The 12742-nt window shown below is 42.1% G+C and overlaps 1 protein-coding gene and 1 pseudogene across 1 annotated transcript in view; one reads left to right on the top strand and one right to left on the bottom strand.

Moving 5' to 3' along the window:
• Atl1 (atlastin GTPase 1) overlaps window positions 1-12742 on the bottom strand; it is a 70981-nt gene that overhangs the window by 36082 nt on the left and 22157 nt on the right. Inside the window, exon 3 of the mRNA NM_178628.5 lies at window positions 1815-2062. Within this exon, the coding sequence (NP_848743.1) occupies window positions 1815-2062 (248 nt within the window). The remainder of the gene's footprint in view (window positions 1-1814; window positions 2063-12742) is intronic.
• Window positions 6495-7732, top strand: Gm6316 (predicted pseudogene 6316; annotated as a pseudogene).

The raw sequence follows: 12742 nt of genomic DNA, 5'->3' as shown, positions 1-12742 counted from the left end.
CACCAATCAAAGAGACTCATGGCTCCAGCTGCATATGTAGCAGAGGATGGCCTAGTTGGTCATCAATGGGAGGAGAGGCCCTTGGTCCTATGAAGGTTCTATGCTCCAAAATAGGGGAATGCCAGGGCCAGGAATGGGAGTGGGTGGGCTGGTGAACAGGGGGAGGAGGGAGGGAAGGGGGGTTTCGGAGGGAAAACCAGGAAAGGGATGTTTGAAATGTAAATAAAGAAAATATCTAATTTTTTAAAAATCCAGTTTCGCCATTCTAACATGAGTGATAGCAGTCTGTGCAGAAGCGGGACAAGAATAGCTCCGCACAGTCAGTGGTGTCACCTTCTGCCGCTCACTATTGACGCTCAGCTGGGTGCAGACAGAGAAAAAGAAGGTCCAAGCAAGCAGTCTTTATCACAGGCAGCTTGATCTGAGGAGAACGTGCATTAATAATCCTTCTATGTTAAGTACAATACCACCTTGGTATATGCTAGGAAGCAGGGTTTAAAAGAGTTTTGCCTGCTTTCAAAGATTGAATGATTTTTGTGATTCTGTTCTTTATTTGTTTGAACTAACACTGGATAAATGTTAGCCTCAAAGTTGTCCTAAAATACTTCATATATAAAAGATCAAACTAAAAATGGATAACCATGCTATAAACACACAGGTCAAAGCCCTTTTGCCACAGTCTGTCATGTGGCCTGCCTGGTCTGGAACTAGATATGCAGTCTAGGCTAATGTTTTTTTGTTTGTTTGTTTTGTTTGTTTGTTTGTTTGTTGGAGATAGGGTTTCGTCTTGGCTGTGCCAGAACTTGCTTTGTAGCTCAGGCATCTACTCATGCAGATCCGCCTGCCTCTCTCCCAAGTGCTGGGATGAAAGGCGTGTGCCATTATGGCAGGCCAGCTAACTAGTAACTTGGGATTCTTCTGCCCCCATCTCAAGTGCTTCAGAACACAAAGTCCTTCGGGTGATGTGTCTCTTCTGCTTCAACACTCCATGTCGGTACTCGAATCTGCTGTGGGGGCAATGCCAGACTGTTTCCTTTGCCGACCTAGCCTAGTCCTAGCTTCCCATTGGTCCTTGGAGTCATGTTTCTGTACCACGTGATTTCGTCAGACACTATCAGCTGCCTCAGGGATGGCAGCAGTGAGAACAGATTAGGACGTCTGTGAAGGAACTTTCTGGGGGGAATGGTGGTGCTCTGTTTTGAGTTCTAGGCTATACAAAAATGCATATTTATAAAAATAAGCAAGTGCACACTTCATATGTGTCTCTCTGTATGTATTTTATTTAAAAACAAATGCTATAAGAGTAATGTCTAATTTATATTGAAAAATGGGGAGAAAGTACACTGACATTAGCAATTTAATTTGAGTTTTTTCAGTATCATGGAGTGGTGAATGGCTAGTAGAACAAGCACACACACAGAAGATAAACCCAGAAACTACTGTCAGTGGAAGAACACAGGCACTGGCACCCAAGTGCTCACTGTCAAATCCCTTTGCCTCAAGCTCTAAGAATGTCATCATAAACACTGTGGGAAATTATTAAAAAGAAAAATTTATGGCAAAAGCTTAACATTTTAAAACTGTAACAGTTCATCATTATATTATTATGCTGATCTTTAAAGAGCAAAGGTAAGTTATATCCTCAGCTAAACGCTGCATAGTAGCATCCAGGAACAATCATGTGTGTGCTTAGTTTCCAGAGCACTGCACTTGGAATAGCTACACCATGGCCTTTCTACAGGCACCCCTGGCAACAGAAACACCACACAAAGTGAAGGGGTGTGGGAACAATGACTTTACGTGCCCTTTCCTACCTGGTTGTACATGTACCGCAACATGAAGTCCATCAGGAAGGATTTCCCTTTTCTAAAGGCTCCAGCAACAGACACAGCAACCACCTCCTTGTCTCTGACGGCCTGGGACAGAAGGATGCGGTTCAGCGCAGCCTCGTCTAACTCAAAGGAATGGTCGTCCTTGACGATGAGGACCTGGACAGGCCCTGCCTTTCTCACTGGCTCCTCCTCTTCTGAGCTCCAGTCACTTGACTTCTCTGAAAACCCACCTGTGGAACAAAATACCAATTACTTCAGCTAATTATCTCAAAATGCCGGATACAGGTGACTCTCAACTCTCAAGCAGAGTGAGCATGTTCATCTCTAGTCACATGTTTTATATCACTCAGACCATGTCACCTGGACCAGACCGGGACTTGTCTTCCTGGTCATGGGATGCAATCAACCATTATTTTCTTTTTAAAATGCTCTAAGTCTAAGTCGGTACAAAGTTCTTTACTAAACAAGAAAAAAACAACCTAAGCAAGCACTCAACTTTTGAAACAGATGAATCTCATGATTGTATTTCTCATGCGCCATCCTCTAAGAGTAGGCTTGGTTAGTTAAACAAATCCTTGCAGTGCCTCAGTGCCTACGCATGAGTGTATTGAGAGTGTACATGCACATCAGTGTGCATACAGATGGAGGTCACAGGTCAATCACTCTGCACCCTGTTTGTCTTAGGCAAGGCATCTCACAGACTCGGGAACTCACTGGTTCAGCTAGACTGGCAGGCCGGCAAGCCCCAGGGATCCTCCTAGCTCTACCTTCCCAGCACTAAGCTTATGGGTGAGTACCACCATGCCTTGTTTTTGTATGGTTGTGGAGAGCAAACTCAGGCCCTCAGGCTTGTACAGAAAGTGAATAACTGAGCCCAAAAACTTGTATTCAGACCTTTACATGCATGTCCACACTCATATCATTAACGTACATGTGTGGCATACATATATACATACATACATACATATTATTATTTTTATTTATGTATATGGTATGATAGTATCGTGTGTCTGTGTGTGTGTGTGTGTGTGCGCGCGCACCTTGTTTGTGCAGGTTCCCATGGGAGTCAGAAGAAGACATAGTATCCCTGGAGCTGGAGGTGTAGCTAGTTGTAAGCCACCTGATGTGGGTACTGGGAACTGAGTTCAGGTCATATGGAAGAGCAACAAATGCTCTTAAACACTAAGCCATCTCTCCAGACACCATATTTTAACAAATAAGCAAACAGACAACAAAAAGAATGACCCAGATGACCACAAACTTCAGAAGCCAATCAAGAGACCAAATCTAAGAACTCATGAGATAGAAAGAGTTAAGATAAATACTAAAGCATAGGGTGTTCAATGAAGTTACAGCAGACAATTTCCCAGCCTGAGGAAGAAATGAACGTCCAATCCTAAGAGGCACTTAGAATGACAAACAGAAAACACAGGAGAAGAACATACACTCAACATGCAAAACCACTGCACCTGCACAAGCACACGTGCACCTCTCCAAATTAACAGATGTAGAGCAACTGTTAATTCAACATAATAAACTTTATTATAGTGTTCTTATGTATTTAGCACTTTGTTATGTCTCATAAACTCCTTATGAGAATTTGAAAATATATCTATTATGCTTTAAAGTTTTACTTTTGGTGTTTAAGTTCTATCAGGAGTTAGTACTTGTATAAAGTATATAGTAGAAATCAAATTTTTCCTATATCAATAATACTTATCTTAATTAAAATAGTTTAGAAAAGTTATTATCTATAGTATGGAAATCCTCTCTTGTCTAATTAATATTAGTTTAGGCTATTTTAACCCTTTGGAGCTGTATATTATAATCAATACGATAAATTTGTTTTATAATTAAAATTGCACTGTACTGCTAGGCACAGTGGCAATCCAATAACTGCGGAAGCTGAGGCAAGAGGATCTTGAATTTGAAGCTAGTCTGGGCTTTGTAGCGAGAAACGGGTTCCTATGCCCTCTTCTGGCCTCTTCAGGAACTGCATACATGTGATGCTCAGGTGCAGGCAAAACACTTATACAGAAAATAAAAATAAAACCTTTTTTAAAATACTAAGAATTATGCTAGTTTAGTAGAGTCGTGGTTAGAGATTTTCCTCCAAGATGCATGACTTCATTGTCCCTGAGTAGTAGGTTTCCAGTACCAGGAATGGTTTCCCTCTTGTTGAGAGGGTCTTAGGTCCAATTAGAGACTTGGTTAGCACAAGTTATGTGTGCCAGCATAATCTCTAACAAAAATGTAAGCATTTGTCCTTATACCCAGACAGACGTAGTCTTCACTTCTCCCTTATCAAGGAAAATTCTCTTGTGAAGACCACAACAGAAAACCACACCCAATCAAACTATAGTGTTATGGAGTCCATTCCCAACGGCCACATCTACCAAACACTCCCACCCACACCCACACCCACACCCACACCCACAGCTCAGGGAACATAACGGAAAGGAAGGAAGAAAGACTGTATGAACCAGAGGACCATGGATTTTGCTGTGAGATACTATGTAATATCTCATTATAGATTATTTACTCTTTATTCATAACCCTGCCTTTTCATGGTACACACAGAAACCTGTGGTCACATCCCTAGATCCCTAGATATTATGTAATATCTCACAGCAAACTCCATGTAATATCTCCTTGTAACATCAAAAGCCACAACCATAAAGTCTCACCAACATCACTGCCCAAATAGACATTCCAAAGTGGACAGAAAAAGTTCATGAGGTCTCAGTCTTACACAATGAACTCCAAGCAACTAAGAAATGCTGACACTAGGAGGACCAGTGTTCCCTATGGAAGAGCACACCAGTAGTTATCCAGTATCAAATGGTCAGTCCTGATACAGACAACATTATACCAATTGAACATGATACACTTAAGAATATATGTATATACGTATATGAATATAACAATTAACGAGAAAAGAGGCCATGAACTTGAAAGAGATTGTGTGTTAGGTATAAGGGAGGGAGGGCTTAGTGCTGCTGCCGTGTGAGCTTCCTGGATAAGGCTCACTGTTTTTCACAGCTTTGATGGGTGTACTCTGGAGAGGCACAGCCTAAGGGGCTTTGTTCCAGAATTGCTTCTGCTACTGATGTGCCTTCTCATGTTTGTCATTGCTGTGTGTCTGGCCTGGTGTGACTAGACATGGGGAAACCTTCAATGCCTAGATAACCTAGTGTGGTTACTTCCTGAGTGAAATTATTATTGAGCAAATTTCCCTGTAGATCAACATAAAAATAAACTTTCCTGAGATAATACTGTTTAGATGAATTAAGGACTTTACAGGATTCCTGATTTGATTTAAATGGTTTAGGAAGTTAGAGTAGTGGATAGAAAGTCCAAGGAGATGGTTTAAGTTGCTGTGCCTGAAACACAGAACACAGCAGGAACTCCTTGTAGGAGTAAGCACAGCCTGCAGAGGTAGAAGCGAGCACAGAGAACGTTCAGGCATGGCAAGCACACACTTGAACTTGGAAGAGAAAAAGACTTGGGACAAGTTAGAGAGCAAAGAAAACATTTCATTCTAGGTCGGGTCTGAGTTCCTGGATCTTGTTCTCTAGGGATGTGACCACAGGTTTCTGTGTACACCATGGAAAGGCAGAGCTAGGAATAAAGAGTAAATAATCTATAATGAGTATAAGAACAGAGAGCAAATGTTGCCAGTTTAACTGAACAAGACTTCAAAAATAAGACATATGATAGATGGTGATCTGTTTCTTGGTAAATACATACTGTAGACTGGCTTGCTTAAATTCTGTTAATCAATGACAAGAGAATTCTTGCTTTGGGATTGTGTTGACCTTGTGGAGAGAACACTGGCCGGGAAATGTTTAGTGAGAGACAAGTTTCAAAGAAGCTCACAATCAATAACCCTTGTGTAATCAATAACCCTTGTGTAATCAATAACCCTTCATGTAATGACTTTAGTCTGTCTTTTTAAGAATATGTTTTGTGTTGACTGTTTTTAGAGAATGTGTAACTTGTAGTTATGAGGTAATCTTTTTTTTCACATAGAATACTCTGTCTTAGGTGCTTAAGAGAAAAAAAGTTGTTGGAGTCAACTTGTTGGAGTTTGCTTCATCCACCAAATATGTGTATATGTGTGTGTGAATGTGTGTGTGTGTGAATGTGTGTGTGTGTGAATGTGTGTGTGTGAATGTGTGTGTGTGAATGTGTGTGTGTGTGAATGTGTGTGTGTGAATGTGTGTGTGTGTGAATGTGTGTGTGTGTGAATGTGTGTGTGTGTGAATGTGTGTGTGTGAATGTCTCCCAAGATTTAAAGAGTTCAGAGTTTCTCATTGGTCACAGGGAGTGCTGGCCCCAGTGAATCAAGCTTTATTCCCTCAGAAAAAGTTTGCTAAGTGATCAATGGTTGACTTCTCATTTGACCACAGTGTACCCTGTGGTGTCGAGGCGGCAACAGCTTAGAGAGAGGAAATGAAAAAATACAGAAATTATATAAGCTGAAAAATAAAAACGATAATACTGTGCACATATAAAAAAAGAAACAGAGAAGAAGGAAAAAAAGAAAGAAAGGAAGGAAGGAAGGAAGGAAGGAAGGAAGGAAGGAAGGAAGGAAGGAAGGAAGAGGCTCTCTGCTCCTCCCTGTTCCAGAGACAGCTGCATCTTCTTGTGCGGTGCCAGCCTCGTCCCGTAGACAAAATGGTGAAGGTCGGTGTGAACGGATTTGGCCGTATTGGGCGCCTGGTCACCAGGGCTGCCGTCTGCAGTGGCAAAATCTCCGTGGAGATTGTTGCCATCAACGACCCCTTCATTGACCTCAACTACATGGTCTACTTGTTCCAGTCTGACTCCACCCATGGCAAATTCAACAGAACAGTCCAGGCCGAGAATGGGAAGCTTGTCATCAACGGGAAGCCCATCACCATCTTCCAGGAGCGAGACACACCCCCCCCCCTCGCTAACATCAAATGGGGTGATGCCGGTGCTGACTATGTCGTGGAGTCTACTGGTGTCTTCACCACCATGGAGAAGGCCGGGGCCCACTTGAAGGGTGGAGCCAAAAGGGTCATCATCTCCGCCCCTTCTGCCGATGCCCCCATGTTTGTGATGGGTGTGAACCACGAGAAATATGACAACTCACTCAAGATTGTCAGCAATGCATCCTGCACCACCAACTGCTTAGCCCCCCTGGCCAAAGTCATCCATGACAACTTTGGCATCATGGAAGGGCTCATGACCACGGTCCATGCCATCACTGCCACCCAGAAGACTGTGGATGGCCCCTCTGGAAAGCTGTGGCGTGATGGTCGTGGGGCTGCCCAGAACATCATCCCTGCATCCACTGGTGCTGCCAAGGCTGTGGGCAAGGTCATCCCAGAGCTGAACGGGAAGCTCACTGGCATGGCCTTCCGTGTTCCTACCCGAAATGTGTCTGTTGTGGATCTGACGTGCCGCCTGGAGAAACACGCCAAGTATGATGACATCAAGAAGGTGGTGAAGCAGGCATCTGAGGGCCCACTGAAGGGCATCTTGGGCTACACTGAGGACCAGGTTGTCTCCTGCGACTTCAACAACAACTCCCACTCTTCCACCTTCGATGCCGGGGCTGGCATTGCTCTCAATGACAACTTTGTCAAGCTCATTTCCTGGTATGACAATGAATACGGCTACAGCAACAGGATGGTGGACCTCATGGCCTACATGGCCTCCAAGGAGTAAGAAACCCTGGACCACCCACCCCAGCAAAGACACTGAGAGCAAGAGAGAGGCCCTCGGTTGCTGAGGAGTCCCTATCCCAACTCGGCCCCCAACACTGAGCATCTCCCTCAAAATTTCCATCCCAGACCCCCATAATAACAGGAGGGGCCTAGGGAGCCCTCCCTACTCTCTTGAATACCATCAATAAAGTCCGCTGCACCAAAAAAAAAAAAAAAAAAAAAAAAGAAAAAGAAAGGGAGGGAGGGAGGGAGGGAGGGAGAGAGAGAGAGAGAGAGGGAGAGAGAGAGAGAGAGAGAGTGAGAGAGAGAGAGAGAGAGAGAGAGAGAAAGAGGGAGAGAACCCAGTGCTGACAAGAATATGAAGCCTACAGAATGCTACTGTTTTCCATGTAGGAAGGCCAGACTGTGCAGCACATGTGTACACAGGTTCTTTCTCACAGTTGCACACCCAAAGACCCAGAAATACCATTTGTAGAAACTTATCCAAAGTAAATGAGAACCAAAAATTTATCCACAGATGTTTACAGTAGCCTTATTCATATTAGTTGAAATTTAAACAGTAAACAAATGCTCCTCAGCTGGGGATTAAATAAACAAACTAGAATATTCATACAATGGGATATTATTCATGGATGAAAGGGAATAAACGACTGATTCATGCAACATGGTTTAACCTTATAAATCTCACTTAAATGGCAATACGTTACATGGTCCCATTCGTATGAAAAGTCAGCGTAGGCTAAGTAGATTAGTGGTGGCCAGAAGTGGAGTAGACAAAATTGACTACAAAGAGAGACAAAGGTATATGGAGTAGTGTAAAGATTATACTCCGTTTACAGTCTTATAACATGACTGTACAAACTTGTCAAAGTCATAGGACAGAACACTAAAAGAATGAATTTTATATATTAAGCTTCGGTTTTTGAGTAAGAAAAGTCATTTATATGACATTATAATTGTGACACATTTGGCAATAAACTTAAGTAATATGTTGGTACACAGAGTGCAAGTTTGTAATGGGTGAGAAAGTGTTTGGATCTCAGTATTTGCAAAGTGCCATGAGATAAATGCTACTACCACACCTGTTGCATCTGACTGTGGAAATGGGAAGAGGAGCACCCAGTAAGCCATCACGATGCCAATATACTACAGCAACCAATGAAAGGTACTTCAGACCTCTAAGGAAAGTACAGAGCAGCACTACAATACAAATACAAATGTTCCCAGACTTAAAGATTCCATACTGTAAATGTGTCAACAACCCCTTTGATTTCTAGATTAGCTATAACAATAATCAAATTCTCAGCAATATTTCTTACACAAATTAACAAGTTTAGATGGAAACACAAAAAACAAAGGCCAACAAAGAAATCTTGGAAAACAAAGTTGGAGGACTTATAGCTCTAGCCATTGACATTTCAAATGCACAGTAATTAAAATATGATGATATTAGCTAGGTGTGGTGGCACGTGCTTTTAATCCTATCACCTAAGAGGCTGAGGCTAGAAAACTGCTGAGAGTTCAAGGCTAGCCTGAGCTATAGAGAACGCTCTAGTCTGATATAGGAAACACAAACAAACAAACAGGTGTAGTGGCCCATGCCTATAGCACAGTACTAGGGAAGCTAAGGCACAAAGACTGCCTCCGTTTAGGCAAACCTGAGCTACAGACTACGACTCTGTTTAACAAAAGAAAAGACAATAAAGTAGAAGAGGTAATAAAAAATGTTTAAGGATTCCAGACACACAGTGTTTCTTATTTTTATCTTATTTATAACAAAAAATATAACTGCAATAACAAGGAAGGACTTACCTTCCCAATAAATTATACAAAACAATGAAACATTTACAAGGAAATGAACCTCTGTTTCTACTTCATCATACTCAAAGCCAACTTAAACCAGAGCGAAGGATAAAACAGGAAAAACAGACAAAGATTACAAACAAGCAACTGACAAGAAACATATCAAAGGGCTCCATGTATAAGAAAAGATATCCAATGTCAGGCAAATAAAACTGAACCATATACTGATAAAGCACTTGCTTTGCAAAGATCAAGGGCGACACAACTCCTTGTTTGCATGGTTGGTCAGTCCCATACTTTCCTCTCCCCTGTATCCATTAATCTAGCTGTTCCATCATTTATCCTTCAGAAACTGTGTTCCTGACATCACCACATACTAGAATCATAAGATGTTAGGAAATCAAGCTAGTGCCAACCAGGAATCTTCATGCCTACCAGCTAGCTTTCACACCTCTGGAAGGTTCTATGCAGACTAACAAGAAAGCAATCAACAGCCTTACCTAGCTGTGTACTCTGTGAGCTGCAGTAACAACCAGGCAATAGACGTGCACTGGTGCAATAGAGAAATGAATGTTATGTGGGCAGCCAGCCACTTTCTGATCAGATATGATGCCCATTCCACAATACAGAACCCAGGCTTGGCACTACTAACTGAGCCAAACCTGTGGCTGGCTAGGTCTTATGGGAGAACGTAGTATTATCCTCCTGCTACATGTACAAAGTAATAAACTATCCCCTAAATTCTTATCCCTCTCAATCCTCATCAGAGAAACTTCTTGCAATAGATAGTAATTAATAGAGACTTACTAGTGGTCCTTACACAGAGAGTAAGATACTTTGAAGTTCTTAGTTCTGTATGGGACATCTATCTCACACCCATTTAGCCTAGGGCTCAGTACTGTCATAACAGAGAAGCAAGAAAGATTGTAAGAGCCAGATGCAGGAAACCAGTATTTGCTAGACACGACAGGGTCCTTGCACACAGACTCACATCAGCTATATGACTACATGAACAAGACCTGCACAAGATCAAGTTAGTGAAGTCCCACTCCTAGCTGGGGAGCTATTGGCAACTGACGGCTGCTGGGAGAGGGAGTCAGTTTCATAAGGACGCGGGCTCTGAGAAGCTACTCCTGTTCCAATAGATAGTCCTTTACCCATGCACGTGGAGGCACTAAAGGGACTTCGTGGGTTCAAAAGCAGAGCACATGAAGCTGAGAGGGGAAGGGCATGAGGGCTGGATAAGGGGAAGGAATAGAGCGAAGGGAATGATATTTGTCAAAATACACTATATAAAAAAAAATAGCAAAGAAAGGTGAAGCTGCCCTGATGTGCTGTCTCTTTAACACATGCCCTTGCCCTGCAGGTTTCTGTCAGGATGAAAGAGCAGGCTCTCATTAGACATGGCCATCTGGTCATGTACTTATCCACCTGAAGGAAGCGGGTCACAATACATCTTCTTTCTTCAAAGAAATCAATCTCAGGTATTCTATCACAACACCAGAAAATTGAGAAGGAAATAAACATTCTGTTTCAACTTTTTGCACACTGGGTTTTGCGTTCTAAGCAGGAAAATTTTAATCTTATGTGAAATTTCTAATTACTAGAAGCTGGTACTCAGCTCTTAAATTTTGATATGCATAAAGGAAACGAATCTGAAAAACTTAGAATAAGAGCAAATAATCCTTATTACATAATAGAAATTCTTATCAGAAAGTTTTAATGATTTTCTTAATTGTAAAACTCATTAAAAAGAAGGAAAGAAAGAAGGAAGGAATGAAGGAAGGAAGGAAGGAAGGAAGGAAGGAAGGAAGGGAGGGAGGGAGGGAGGGAGGGAGGGAGGGAGGGAGGAAGGGAGGGAGGAAGGGAGGAAGGAAAAAACTATATTTTATCTATTCAGGAGATACTAACTCCAGAGAGATAATCAACTTTGAGTACTCTGGGGCTATTTTAGAGAAAATCTTGCAGGCAAGAGGATTCATTTTATAGGTAGCATTTGATAGGTTCACAAATGGAACCAGCAAACAAAATAGTAAGCATTTATGTTAGTATCAGACAAAAAAAAAAAAAAACCTTGAGGCAAAAATATTACTCTAGAGGCCTTCTATACAAAAATAAAAGGCCAAATTCATGAAGAAAACGTGATGCTGTTATAGTGGTAGATTCTTAATAGTTCAAAAGTTTGTAAGTAAAGCTTAACAGAAAAGAAGGGAGACTTGACAAATGTACCAACCAATCTGATCATTTTAAAATGTCAATCAGCTTGTAGAATCTGATAGATTAAAAAGTCCAAACATTGGGCTGGAGAGATGGCTCAGCAGTTAAGAGCACTGACTGCTCTTTGAGAGGTCCTAGGTTCAATTCCCAGTAACCACATAGTTACAGATGGTGCCTCACAACCATCTGTAATGGATCTGATGCCCTCTTCTGGTGTGTCTGAAGACAGCTGTAGTGTATTCATATACATGAAATAAATAAATATATCTTTTTTAAAAAGTCCAAACCTTGCTAGTAAATGGGAGAGAATGAACTACGCATTGAGAAAGTCTGAACTAATAAGGGATTGTCTTAGTTAGGGTTTTACTGCTGTGAACAGACACCATGACCAAGGCAAGTCTTATTAAAAACAACATTTAATTGGGGCTGGCTTACAGGTTCAGAGGTTCAGTCCATTATCATCAAGGTGGGAGCATGTCAGTATCCAGGCAGGCATGGCGCAGGAGGAGCTGAGAGTTCTATGTCTTCATCCAAAGGCTGCTAGTGGAAGACTGACTTCCAGGCAACTAGGGTGAGGATCTTATACCCACACCCACAGTGACACACCCATTCCAACCAGGTCACACCTATTCCAACAAGGACAAACCTTCAGATGGTGCCACTCCCTGGTCCAAGAATATACAAACCATCACAGGGATATAGAAAATACATCCTATGGACAGTTAGAAAGCATGGGCTGGGGACAATGCTCAGTTGCCTGCTTTGTAAAGTGAGGACATGAGTTAAATCTCTAGAGCCACAAGAAAAAGCCAAGCGTGGTGATGCACATGTGTAACTTCAGTGCTGGCAAGGTAGAGACAGGCAGATTCCTGGGGCTGGCTGCTCGGCCAGCCTAGGCTAGTTCCAGGCCAAATGACAGAACTGTTTAAAAAGCAAAACAAATAGTACTCGAGGAATTGCATATGGCTTGCACATGCATGTGCTTATACACGTGCACATATGCGCACACACACACACATGTGCCCTCACAAATTTGATATTATTTTGGAATATAAAGTATGCTTCAAAAATGTTTTTGAAGGCAGTGACAAGGTTAGAGAGATGGTTCAGCAGTTAGGAGCACCAGCCTCTCTCCCAGAGGATCTGGGTTCAATTCCCAGCACTCACTCTGAAATATGCTAAAACAAATAA

This window comes from Mus musculus, chromosome 12, assembly GCF_000001635.26.
Source record: "Mus musculus strain C57BL/6J chromosome 12, GRCm38.p6 C57BL/6J".
NCBI lineage: Eukaryota > Metazoa > Chordata > Mammalia > Rodentia > Muridae > Mus > Mus musculus.
Note: the sequence above shows the minus strand (reverse complement) of the source record. Positions and strands in the feature narration are given on the sequence as shown.